The sequence below is a fragment of the Diceros bicornis genome, chromosome 38 (genome assembly GCF_020826845.1).
Source record: "Diceros bicornis minor isolate mBicDic1 chromosome 38, mDicBic1.mat.cur, whole genome shotgun sequence".
NCBI lineage: Eukaryota > Metazoa > Chordata > Mammalia > Perissodactyla > Rhinocerotidae > Diceros > Diceros bicornis.
This window is the reverse complement of record NC_080777.1, coordinates 25,378,187-25,391,277: the sequence shown is the minus strand read 5'-3', so window position 1 is coordinate 25,391,277 and position 13,091 is coordinate 25,378,187. Positions and strand designations below refer to the sequence as shown.

Sequence of the window (13,091 nt, the reverse complement as noted above, 5' to 3'; positions counted from 1 at the left end):
CTATTGCCCTATTCCACTCTGATTAGGAGTGTCTTCTGGGAACTCTCCGAGCATCCCTGAATACTTCTGTCACAACACTTAACACATTGCCATTGATTTTATTATTTACTTCTCTGTTTTCCCTAAACTCTCACTGAGGGCAAAGACCATGTTGTATTTGCGTATGTAGCTCTCATACTTAGTGGAGGACTTGGTGGGCCAGTGAATGTTGCTGAATTCATGGAATTATGCTTGACAGTTTTATTAATAATCTTACACAATCAAGATGATTCAAGACCACTGCCTACAGATGTCAGTGCATATTACATTTATTACATTTTTCTGACTGTGTTATTAAAGATGGTTCACATTACAAATCCTTCTAAGAACATTCCAGAATTGCTTTTAAAATTTGGTGATTTATAAATAAAATGTACATTAGAGAGACTTGAAAATCATAAAATAAGTCATGATAGAATGCTTTTAGGGTAAAAGGGCATTGGCTGGTGATAGCGAAGTAAAATTACGTTATTTGAAAACATTAAGAGGAACAAAGTTTCCTACAATTAACTTCTATGCCATATTACTAAGAATATTCAAAAAATTGATGATATATAAATAAAATGTACATTAGAGAGACTTGAAAATCATAAAATAAGGCATGATAGAATGCTTTTAGGGTAAAAGGGCGTTGGCTGGTGATAGCAAAGTAAAATTATGTTATTTGAAAACATTAAGAGGAACAAAGTTTCCTACAATTAACTTTTATGCCATATTACTAAGAATATTCAACCGTAATTATAGAGGATATACATTTGAAAAATCAGATTACTGCAATTAAAAAACATAACAGAATAACTCATGGCTCCATTTTGAATACAATGTTCTGCTTAGTTCCCATTGTCAAGGCAGTATTGGTTAATGAAAAACAGAAGTGGCCTTTATGGGCACAGGCTCTATTTTAAAATAATGAGGGCTAATTCAGCAAAGAGATTTATTTGATTAGAGCTCCTGACATAATAAAGCTGCGGATATTTTGTGCGGCTTTGCTTTATTTTTAAGTCCCTTCCAGGAGTCAAAACTGATTAGAAAATGTTGCAAGTATGGATAAGCTGAAGGATATGCAAAAAATTTTACTGTTAACGTATGAAATTGTGCAAGTGACAAACTGTGATGTACACACACTTTGTAGTAAATGATTTAAAGGCATTAACAAAGGAAACACCTCCAGCATGTAGTTTGTGAATTTCATTGAGAGATGAGCCATCAGCATTGACTCAGTGTCCGCTGGTGCCTACAGTTCTTCACTGTGTGTCAAAACTCATGCATCCTTTCCAGTTTAAAAGCTGTCAAAGTGATTATTAGTTTTTAACATCAAGTGATAGAGACAAAGGTAAGAAGCACATGAATGTGCTTATATTTTGTGGAATTTGGATTTGCGTTTAAAACCAGTGCCTAATATAGCAACAAATGTGTTCAGGTGACATTCAAATTTTAAAGATTATTTCTTCTTTAAGGTAACAACTATTAAAAGAAGAAATAAAATTTTGACAATATCTTTTAAATATCTGATGACCAATAAGAATGAATAGTGTAATGTAGACCTTTTCTTCTCTCGTGTATATTGGTTCCAGTATAGATTAAAGTAGCATCAAGTACTCTAACACATAATCTCAAAAATTCAAAAGGATTTTTTGTTTCCTAGAGTCTAATGTTGGTTTTCCTATTCAGTGTAGACCTTTTCTCCATGTGGTGATTCACACACACACACACTATACAATACAATACATACATATAGTATGGTAAGTACAATATTATACATACAAGCCATTTTGTGGCTCTGCGCTGTCCTAAGACCTAAGAATCCTTTGTAATCAGCTTCCAGAAAGGTAAGGAGAGCATAAAGAAGTCACATACACTTTTTAAAATTCTTGGCCAACAAATGACAAGCATGATTTTCTTGTATTTCATACTCAGATCTCATGTGAGAATCAATCACATCTTTATACCTTGACACAAAGGCTGAGAAATGCCACCTTTGGCTGAAGAGGGGCTTTTTACACTCACCTCTATACCGTGGAAGGAGGAGCATGCATGTTGATAGATAGAAAGCCACCTCTGCCTCAGCCAGTGTACGTCTGATGGAAAGACCCTTAAAGTCTGTTCTCTCAAAGAGTCAGTGTTTAGTCCTCTCCACAACATACTGACAGTTTGTTGTCTAACCTGGTATGAAGTCCATCCAGTGTTTTGAAAGGATTCCATTATTGAAAAATCTTCCTAATGTATTGTCAAGACCCTACCATGCTTCAGTATCCTAGTCACCTCAGTTTTGGACACATACTAAATTTTGCATGTCCATGAAATGTGGGCCTAGTACCATACCTGTTATTCAGTTCTTGGTAGTTTTTATGTTTAGGAGAGTTTTGTAATGTTCCTCTCTGGTTTAGTATACTACAGTTTTGTTAATACAATACAAGCTTGCGTTCATTTTTTTGGTGAGCTATCAATCTGAGTGCATCTCAACTTTGTGATGCACAGGTCTTTTCACATGAATTATGACCCGCATGTTGATCCTATTACTTTCATGTGTTTACCAAATGCTTTATCCTTCTGGTTAACGTATTCACCCCCCGACCTCCACCTCAGCCGCCAAAGCTGATCTGACATTTTCAACAGCTATTTTCTTACCTTTAGGAGAAGCCATAAATAAGCGTGCTGTGAAAAGTGGCTGAGGCTACACATCACGAACCTTCTCTGTTTGACTTCTGCCATGATTTCCGTAGTTTGAGATGGCTCTTCCAGTTCTCACAATGATGCTTCAAACATGAATTTTCTCTATAGGCCTGGTTTAATTCAGAATAAGACACATTTCATAATTTTATTTTACTAATTTTAATATAAATATTTCAGAATATCAATTTTGTTTTTATGTTTGCTTTAGTTGCTTTCTTTTTTATAATTTAAAAAAGAGAACTTTATTTTTTATTATTCTATCAATGGTTCATGAATGTTACAATACAAATAAATATGGCAAGAGAAAAGAAGGTAAAAATTATCTAAAATCTCAACACCTATAAATAAGCACTTTTAGTATTTTGATGACCAATCTTTTGTAAATTCTCTACATATACACACAGATATATAACACACTCATACTGACGTAGTTAGGATAATAGTATACACATCATTTTTATCAATGCCCTTTTTCTCATTTATAGCATTTTTGCTACTGTTAATGATCATGAGGCTACTTTATTTCTCTTCTTCTTGAGTATTCAGGTAGATTCTGGTTACTTTCCTGCTATACTTGACACTGCAATAGATATTCACGTACAGGTTTTCTTTCTACCTAGTGCTCTTTTGTCAATGGGATTGAAGCTTCATTTAGAGTTATGGTCTGGCTTCCTATTTCAGTTTCACCCCTCTTTTATTTTGGACGTTATCTAGGAATGTGCAGATCAGATCCCACTTTCTTTTTTCATCGTAAATCCATTTTATGAAGGAAAGTTTGGGCATTAGCTTTTATTAGAAACTGTACATTTTCCTTCTATGTATTTATCCACTTTAGTGCTTAGTAAATGGGCAAAAGAGACAGCTTTTCATTGGAGATCTCACTTCCCATTGAAATTTATGTATTAGAGATTTCTGGAAGTGTTGTTTACAGATTATGAAACCTATTCCACATGACATAATCATGTCCATAAAAATCTTTTATTCAAAGTCTTATTTCAATTTAAATACTCTATGATATTTCAAGACCTGTGAAAACAACATCCCAGACCAAAGAAAATGCCTTTCGTTGGGTATAACTAGCTTTTAGTAAATCCATGTTAATTACCAATTTCCTTTCGAAAATGCTCACAAACTTCTGTTCAGCAATTTATTTTACAGTATTCCAGATATTGCTGTCTACTTAACTATTTAGTAGTTTTTGTAGCACATCATTTTTCTATCTACAGAACTATGTATCTATCACTCTTTACTCCTGCATACCTTGTTTTGGTCTGATTTCTCAAACGTCATTGAGAATATAAGAGATGTGTTTTGGAAAAGACATCAGCTGTATTTTTGCCTCTACTGGCACCATCCGTTTGTTTATATTCAATGCCTAGCCTACTATCCACATGTACTCAGAACAACATTGGGATTACAATGGTGAGTAAAATAGACACACTGTTTCATCTTATGGAGCTTGCAGTTTAGTGAGAAGACATCTATTAAGAAACAGATTTACAAACAAATATAAAGTTACAACCGAGATAAGTGGCAGGAGAGGTATGGTGAGTGACGTGGCCTGAGATGAGTTGACTACATTGATCAAGTGGAAGCCTCAGAGAAGGTTTTCCTGAGACAGGGTTGAGCTCAGAGCCTAGCATGAGGGAAAAGCAACGTAAAAAGTGTTGTGATAGGAATGAGCATGTCACAGTTGAATAAGTCTAAGAATGCCATGTTAAGAGTTTTGGTCTTGATCTTAACAAAAGTGTAATACCAACACACAGTGGGGCACTGTGATCAAAATGCATTTAGAAAGAATCAGCATAGTTGTAATTTGGAGAAAAAAATGTAGAAGGCAAAAGAAGGAGGCGTTGGGTCCCAGTTGATAAGCTTTTGTAAGAGACATATTGCAAAAAATAATAGTTTAGATTAAGTTGGTTGTGGTAGTAGAGATGAAGAGAGGTAGATAAATTCTACAGACATTTGACGGGAAGAATTGAAAAGGTTTGATGACTAATATAGTAAGTATTTACAAATACAAGATAGGAAAATATATTAAGATGACGTCTAAGTTTTTGGGTAATCAAACATAATAGAATTTGGTGCCATTTACTGAGACATGAAAAACTGAGGACCAGTTTTTGGGAGAAAAGTCACAGGTTTAATTTGAAGCAATTGAAGATGTCAATTACTCTGGTAGATGTGACATTTTGGAATTACAGAGTACTTTAGTTGAATATACTAGGTAGTTTCTTTGAATAATATTTTAAAGTTTTATAATTCTTTTTAAAATAAGAATTTTCCAAAGTTTATTGCTCTTTGTTATTGTTTAACATATTACCAAAAAGAAAATGACTTAAAGATTTAAAAATACACTTAATATTTTATGGGGCTCCTCCAATATTTCATAACTATAGAGTGAGTAGTCTTTGTTCTGTTTGATCTGCATTTTGCATTTTTTTGGCAGCATAATGTAACTGTTTTCATCTTTTCCCAAGTAGATTATATTGCTGTGAATGACCCCCCATTTGAGTCAACTGTACAACAAATGAGGTAGATAAGGGTAGGGTATAAATAGTGAAAAATTATAACTAGTGGGGCATTAGGAGTGTATGGTGTTCTTGAAGAGTATAAACAGTTTTTAACATCAGAGATAATAAGATTTTTAAGAGTTATTTAAGGACAGTCACTCCTTATCCTGCATAATGTTCTATGCTAACGTCAATCACAGGTTTTTTTTTGGTGATATGTTAAATGTTTTATAAAAATCCAAATCCAAAATATTAATGTGCTCTATAATCTGAGTTACTGATTTTATTCTGATTATTTATACTGTTGAATTTGTATTGCCAAAATATTAACAACTTTAAAAATAACAAAATCTTAGAGTTTATGGAAGACACTTATGTGACTTTTCAATGGAGAATTGACTGGTAAAAGGTTTGAGGTTTTTCTACCCTTGCATAATCACTCTTTAAATAAGGGCCCATTATGTTTTCTTTTATTATTAACATGAGACCAAAAACGAAATTAAAAGAGTTTTTTCCTGGAACAGAAATGAATATTATTTAAAAGAAAACTGAAACAATATGAAGTTTCCTAATTTTAATTTTGACATTTTATTGTCTTTTTATGCTAGCATTATTTATTTCCCTTTTCAATTGAAATTTGAAAATGAATGCATTTCTCACATTTTTTAAAACTAACATCTTGTCATTCTTTTCATAGGTCTCATATCTTTTGGGTGAACAGAAGTCTACCTTTATGGGGCTTACAGGTTATGTACAATTTTGTTTTATCCCTATATTTTTGGATTTATTATATTTCTCAGAGAAATACAATTGGAGAGAAAACTGTTGATATTAAAAATGAGTTTATTTTATTGCTGAATTAATCTTGATGCACATCTTAGACTAACATTTTTATTCCTTTCTTCATGTTTGCCTAAAGCCTCCATTCTATCTTTTGAGAATTTCTTCAGGATCAGGATCACACTTCAGAAAGCTTTTGAGGGTGTGGAGAAAACCAAAATAAACCAGTGTTTAAGGAGCCACAAATTACCCAAACTACTTTAGATATTCCTGTTATATAATCCATGAAAAATTAATCAAAAGCCCATAACCACGTTTAACCATGTTTGCTTTTTGCCTTATATCCTCAGTGTTTGGAACATGGTAGAATCTCAATAAGTAATTGTTAAATGAATAGACTGATGAATGAGTGGCTCATATTACCAACAGCAAGAGCTTGGTCCCTATGCAGATAATTTTGTAAATAAAACAAAAAGTAGGCCCGGACATAAAAGGAGTCCTGAAGAAAAAGTAAGAAAAGGAGAGGAGCGTGTCTGAATTTCATCGTTGTTCCCCAGAGTCCTCTGTGTCTCTTCATGCTCCTTTGTCTGTTGAATTTCATGCCCAGCAAACTTTTGACAAGTTCCCATCTCCGCTACTCCTGTCTCTCTCCTACAGATACTTTTTATTTTCTGTTATTTTTCAAAAATGAAAATTATTCAAAGAGTAGAGTCACTAACAAAAAAAAAAAAATTAGAGATTGGAAGACAGTTGAGTCTGGAAAAACTCTAAGACTCATTATTAATAAACAACCTTTAAAATACTTTAAAATCAAATGTTTGGTTTGTCTTTTAAAGTCACGATGTTGGTGAAGTCCATACATTTTATATGTGATAATGAATTATTTCAATTATGTATGCTTTGTGATCATAACTATGAAATCAAGTTTTACTGTGTTTGAATATTTCATACTTGGTTGAAGTCAAGTTGTATTTTCTGTTTTTTTACACTGACTTTCATTGCAATGTTATTAATTTACAAATACTCTTCAAATATTGAAGTGTTCACTACAAATGCAGTCTTTTAATCTCCAGCTAGATTCCTATATAATCTTTCAGTGAGGTGCAAATTTAAAGTAAGTTAATATTTTTATGAATAGTTATACATGGCCTTGAAATATATTTTGATCTATTCAAATTGCCTTTATCTAACACTGATATTTTAAAATAATAATAATACTCATTTCCAAATAGGATTTCAACTAATCTATGCTAAAAATCTTCTAGAGATCAACTAACACTGTGTACCTATAGAAAAAAGCATAGATGATTATGATTTAGAGGACTTGTGGAGAAAATCTTAAGTGGTGTGAGTTTTCTATCATAACAATGCCTGGCTACTGTATGCACTTCTGAACATATTTGACTTATATTGCCGTGCACTTACATGTTTTTTATTGTCCTTATGGTTTAATAATACTTAGATCAAAGTTTTCATTCCAACTGCAGTCAAAATGTAAAACTCCAGAGTATCTGCTTTCTAATGAAGATTGTCGTAAACCTCAAACATCTATAAGCAAATATATTGCATATCTGAGTCATTTCTTGTTTATGTTAGCTTATTCTGATTCTATTTATCTATCCTAAAGTGCATAGACTATTTAACATAATAATTTGGATATCTTTTCTAGTTACTTTTTCTGTTGGAACCACAGCTTTGGTAGCTCAGCAGTGAAAACTGAATATGCAGTAGAGAATATAGAGAAAAATGGGGCTTGTCTAGGAGGATGCAGGACTAGCACTTTCAGCTGCAAAAAGGGAGTTGGTTGTGAAGTGCATTCACAAAAAATCTGAAAGTATCTTTAAGTGCTTGCATGGACCGTTCAGTGTCCAAGGACATTGCTGTTTCATTTTGTTTGAGGTGTGGGACAGGATAGAACATATCATTCAACTGGAAGCTTGTGTTCTTTTATTTTCTGAAAGGAACTGCTGTTTTTGGTGGATGTACTGGAGTTGGTGGTGGTGGTACTGGGAGAGGGCGTTATCTGGGGCAGGCAGTTGTCTGTGATTGTGATTGTGTGTCTTAGGAGCACACACACAAGAACCCATCCTTCACATGTCATGCAAACTCCAGCCAGTCTATTAGAAGCCCACATTAACATTTGAGATAATAAATAAAAAATATTTATCAAGGAGTATTAGAAATTATAAATCTAAGCTGTAGTGCTGGGGACGGCCTGCAGCCTGCCATCTGTATACCGAAGTGCCACATAATATCTCCTAAATCGTATATCATATATATACACATATATATATCATTACAAATGTACATAGATATGTATACACCTATATGCCAAATATATATACATATATACACACATATTATGTACATATTTATAAAGGCAATAGTATTATAATTATGAATATGTATTTTAATTTCATCGCATTTTCTCATTAAGGTACAATTTATATTTTAGGTTTCAGTGGCATTGATAAGTCTATTTGAAACAATACTACTTGGTTATCTCAGTTATAAGGTAAGTTATTTTAATTAGAAGCTTTCTGCTGATAGAACACATTACTAGCATTTACCCAGTATTCCTCTATTTATAATTCATACTCTGGGGATATAGCAAGCTCTTCTTAGACCACTTTAATTATTTTGGATTTCTCTAGTATGTGATATAAAACTGTAGCAATGTAGTAATGTTTCCCTTGGTGGCTTAAAAATATTTCACTAATTCTTATGTGTTAATTTACCCATTTTATGAATGCTCATTTAAGGCAAGCAAATGGAATAGTGTGGCTTTTTGATGTTCTCAACCTCTTTTCCTGATCTGCACAAAAAACATTGAGGGAGCAAAAATATGTCTGTTAGGAATTATTTTAATGAATTCTCTTAATTTTTGGTGAAACTTTATTTGGTTGGAACAATTTAACAAATATTTATTGAGTTCCTATTGGATGGAGAGCTCCACACTGTGCATTGTTCTTTTCTCAGTGAGTTTATAATCTAAAAAGGGAGTGAGGCAGGAGAAAATTATACAGATAATAATAATACAAGACAGAATAATATGTACTTCCAGTGAGGTGCGAATAAAGTCCTATGCAGGCTCATAGAGAGATCATATCATGGGATGAAAAGAAAATACTTGACTGCTTTAAGCAGAGTCCTTGAATCAGTGATTTCACCAAGGAAAGATGAAAAGACAGGACATAGGGGTTTATAGAATTAGCAAAGGCATAAAGGAAGGAATATGCATATAAAATTGGAAGAAGAATAAATATTTAAGTTTAGGCAGAATATAGGGTATTTGGGATAATATTGGTGGAAAAAGTTTGGGACGATATTGTGGGGGCCTTGAATAGCAACATATAATGGGAAATTGATAGAGGATGTTGAACTTGAGCATTCTATAATTGTAATTAAGTTTTGGGAGTATTAGTTTAGAACGTCTGTGCAACACTGGTCAAAGAGACATCACACTGAGGCCGTGTGCTCAGTTCAGACACAATTGCAACATGAAAGGAAAACTGGGAGTGAGTGTTCGACTGGGTGAAAGGAATAGACGGATACGATTCAAGATAAATTAAGAAGGTAGAAACTAAAGAAATCAACTGATTGGTTGAGATAGGTGAAGAAAAGGAAAAGTCAAATGTCATTTTAAGATTTTCAAAGTCCGAATGACTGGGCATGTGGCAGTAAAACAGAAAAATTACATGAAGAAAAAAAAAATCAGATTGGCATTGAGATAGATGAAATAATGGAAATAGTTTTGGAAATGATGAATTTGAGGAGTTTATGGACAAACAGGTAGACGTGACATGCAGACAATTGAAAATGAGGATCTTGGATTTGCAGAAGAGAGAAGTTGATCAGGATTTGGCGGGCATTTTCACAGCGATGGTGAAGGAAGCTTGCAAGTCCGTTGAGTATGGAATAATAACCAAGGGAGAAGCTAAGGCTCATGTTGTTGGAGATGCTTTTATTGTGGTTTTTGGAAGAAGAATGGAGCCACAGAGAAGACAGAGACATAGGCAAGAAGGGTAGAAAGTCATAAGAATGGTTGTCATAGTCATCACTAATGTTCAGTTCACAGTTTCTGCATGTACTATATCAACAAGTGTACTCAAGGTTATGTTTTTGGGGAACTCTTATCTAGTATATAAATTTCTTTCTCACTTTTTAAAACATATGGTTCTGAAGATATTTCTTAGGCTGCTTTTTAATCCTAAATTTAGAGGGAGAAGTCTTTACAGACTCTTTCACCTTTCTCTCTGGCTTCATTTTTTTTTTTTTTTTTTAATTCTTGTTAACTCCATCTAAAGAAAATAATGCCAATATCTAATGAGGTGAAATTGATGAATTAGAAAATGTAGAAAGAAAAGAAAGAGGGCTTTCCAAAAAATATAGATGGGTTGGTTTGACATTTATGAGAAAAAAATAGGCTGTTAGAAATGGCTAAGGAAGAAAAGTGTTCTAGGAAAGCATGCAAACAATGGCAAGTATAGGAAGAAGCCTGAGGAAAGGCCATTGAGTTTACAATTTAGGAGATCATTTGCTATTCACCTTTAAGAGTACTATTGAAAGTCAATGTTAAGTGAAGAATGTTGATTGGTGCAGGAACTCAACAGAAGTAGTAGAATGAGGCAGAGAAGGTTGCCTAATCATGGAAAAAATCTTAATCATTTAAGGAAGGTAGTAGATGGGACAAGAAAAAACGATGAATGAAGCAAGGTTTATAAAAAGTAAGAATACACTGGAATAGGAACTTGAGGTGTATTGATCAGCTTTGATAATATTCTGTTCTTTTCTGAGAGCACGGAATATGGAACATAGTGCTTGAAAGAATATTTTGAAGCTAGCAGAGGGAAGCTGGAAGAGGTTATATGTGGGTAGTCATCATCTCTAAATTACCTAGAAAATACTACCTCAGCGATGAGCAGCATAGACTAAGATGCTGAGGAAGGATCTTTTAATGGTTTATTAGTATATCTCCTTGTCAAAATACGTGTCCTATAAATATGTACTGCTTGACAAATCTGGATTTTGGATACGTAGAAGAACAACATAAAAATCAGTAAATTAATATCCAAGATTTTATCCTCTAAGTTCCTTAGTATTCAAGGATGTGATGAATGTTGAATGTGATATATGAAAAGTGACATACTGAAAATTAGGCATGTGGGTGTTTTTGGAAATTGATTAAATCTCTTTTACTAGCACAAGTGTGCGTACAGATGTATAAGCTGGCTAAACTATTAATCTGTATTTGTGAATGTATTTGCTCCAAATTCTACTTAAAAAGTAATATGAAATTAACTTTGTGCTTTGCTAATAGAACTCTTAGCCTTGATTTAAAAAGTCATTTAAAAGAAAAAACAGATTCAAGATAATTTTCCATTGTAGTCATATGATGCTGACATTTGTAATTAATTACTTCCTACCATTTATAAAATGAGAGGAAAGCATTATAAGACCTTGTAGACAGAGCCAAATGATATATATTATTTCCATTCTGACCTTCATAAACGTTGATGGCTTTGATGAAGGAGAAGTAGATGGTAGTTGAATCCTGTGTGTTACAAAGGAAAGGATAAAAAGGAGTTGTGTGACATTGGAAGGATAGGTTGCTATTAATCACCTTCTTTTTCTCTCATAAATTCAGTCAAACTCGTGAACTATTTTGACTCCTTCAATAGACTGTTGGATAAAATTTTGGAATGAATAAATTATATAATTGGTAACTATTTATGGCCTATAAATAAGGCAAGTTTGGAGAGCAGAACTTCAAAGAAGCTCCTCCTCTCAAATTAGATTTTTTAAAAAATTATAGGGCAAGTGCACAGAAGTGGATATTCCATTAGCAACTGTATCCACACCTAATATTGTTCTTTGATACTTTTAGTTCTGAAATATCAATATTAATAGCAAATTAACATACACTTTTCTCATTTGTTTACATATGTATACTTATATAGAGAGATAATGTAGATATGTATACAATATATATGTATATGCAATATTTTAAAATTAATAAAAAATATAGTATTCTGTAAGCATCTTATAATTCTTGAAATTAGACATTCTAAAATGAGCATGACTTAATCCTTAACAATTAAAACAGTTTAAACTATTATGGAGACTGCGATTTTTGAAAAACAAAGACTGATGAGTAAAAGCAAAAAGAGCAACAACTCTTTAAAATATATGTTGAGGTTAGAATATAATGATTTAAAAATCCCTGACATCAACTTTATCTTCTATCATACAAAAGAGCAGGTCTGTCCCTAAATCATCATTCCATTCATGTTTATAGCTGCTTGGCAAAATACCCACGTGATTCACCCAACAGTAAATTTCTTATTCTTTTGTCTATATCAACTGCTTTCAAAATAGAACTCTATTTATACACACACATTCATTAAATCAAAAGGAAACAAAACAAACCCCAACATAGTTCTCAAACCTCTGCAAATAAAAATTCAACACACCTAGAGGGCTTTTGTTAAATGTACAATTTTTTTTCCTATAATCACTTTATAAAAAGCAACAATTTTGAAATTTTAGTACCATGATGGAGTTATTTCTGGAAAAGAATAAAGCATCTGAACTAGGGCTCCTAGATACCCCTAGATACTAGTGATTCTGCTTACAAATCCATGGAAATGGTCAATCTAAACATTGTGGAGTTTACATTCAGATATACAAAATAAGACTGCCATAGAGTTACTGCACGATTTTAAATTCATTGAAAGAAGATAAGGTATCAGCCTTTTTTGTTAAATATTTTAAATATATTCTTAATATTGAAGAAGAAAATGTTTTTAAAAAGTCCCTTGGTCCAACCCGGGCTAACAACAACTAAATTAACATAGTCTTATAATTTTTAAAGTGCTTTTTACAGTTAACTAGATAATAGTTCTCAACTGCCACTTTCCTTTATGATAAATATAAAAGCCTGATACATTTTAGAAAATCATCTGTTTCTTTGCATTTTTGTTGATTAAGGAAAGTTATGTTCATACCAAATGTTGTAGAATGGTTGGATTAAGGTTTATTTATATTTCACTGAATTCTGTCTATGAGAAGAGGAACATAGAGAGT

The 13,091-nt window shown here is 32.8% G+C and overlaps 1 protein-coding gene across 5 annotated transcripts in view; it reads left to right on the top strand.

Moving 5' to 3' along the window:
- Nucleotides 1-13,091, top strand: part of KCNT2 (potassium sodium-activated channel subfamily T member 2) — a 348,393-nt gene that overhangs the window by 93,584 nt on the left and 241,718 nt on the right. For all 5 annotated transcript variants that reach the window (XM_058533726.1, XM_058533725.1, XM_058533723.1 and 2 more), the window contains 2 exons: nucleotides 5,923-5,971; nucleotides 8,461-8,520. In XM_058533726.1, coding sequence (XP_058389709.1) covers nucleotides 5,923-5,971; nucleotides 8,461-8,520 — 109 coding nt within the window. The remainder of the gene's footprint in view (nucleotides 1-5,922; nucleotides 5,972-8,460; nucleotides 8,521-13,091) is intronic.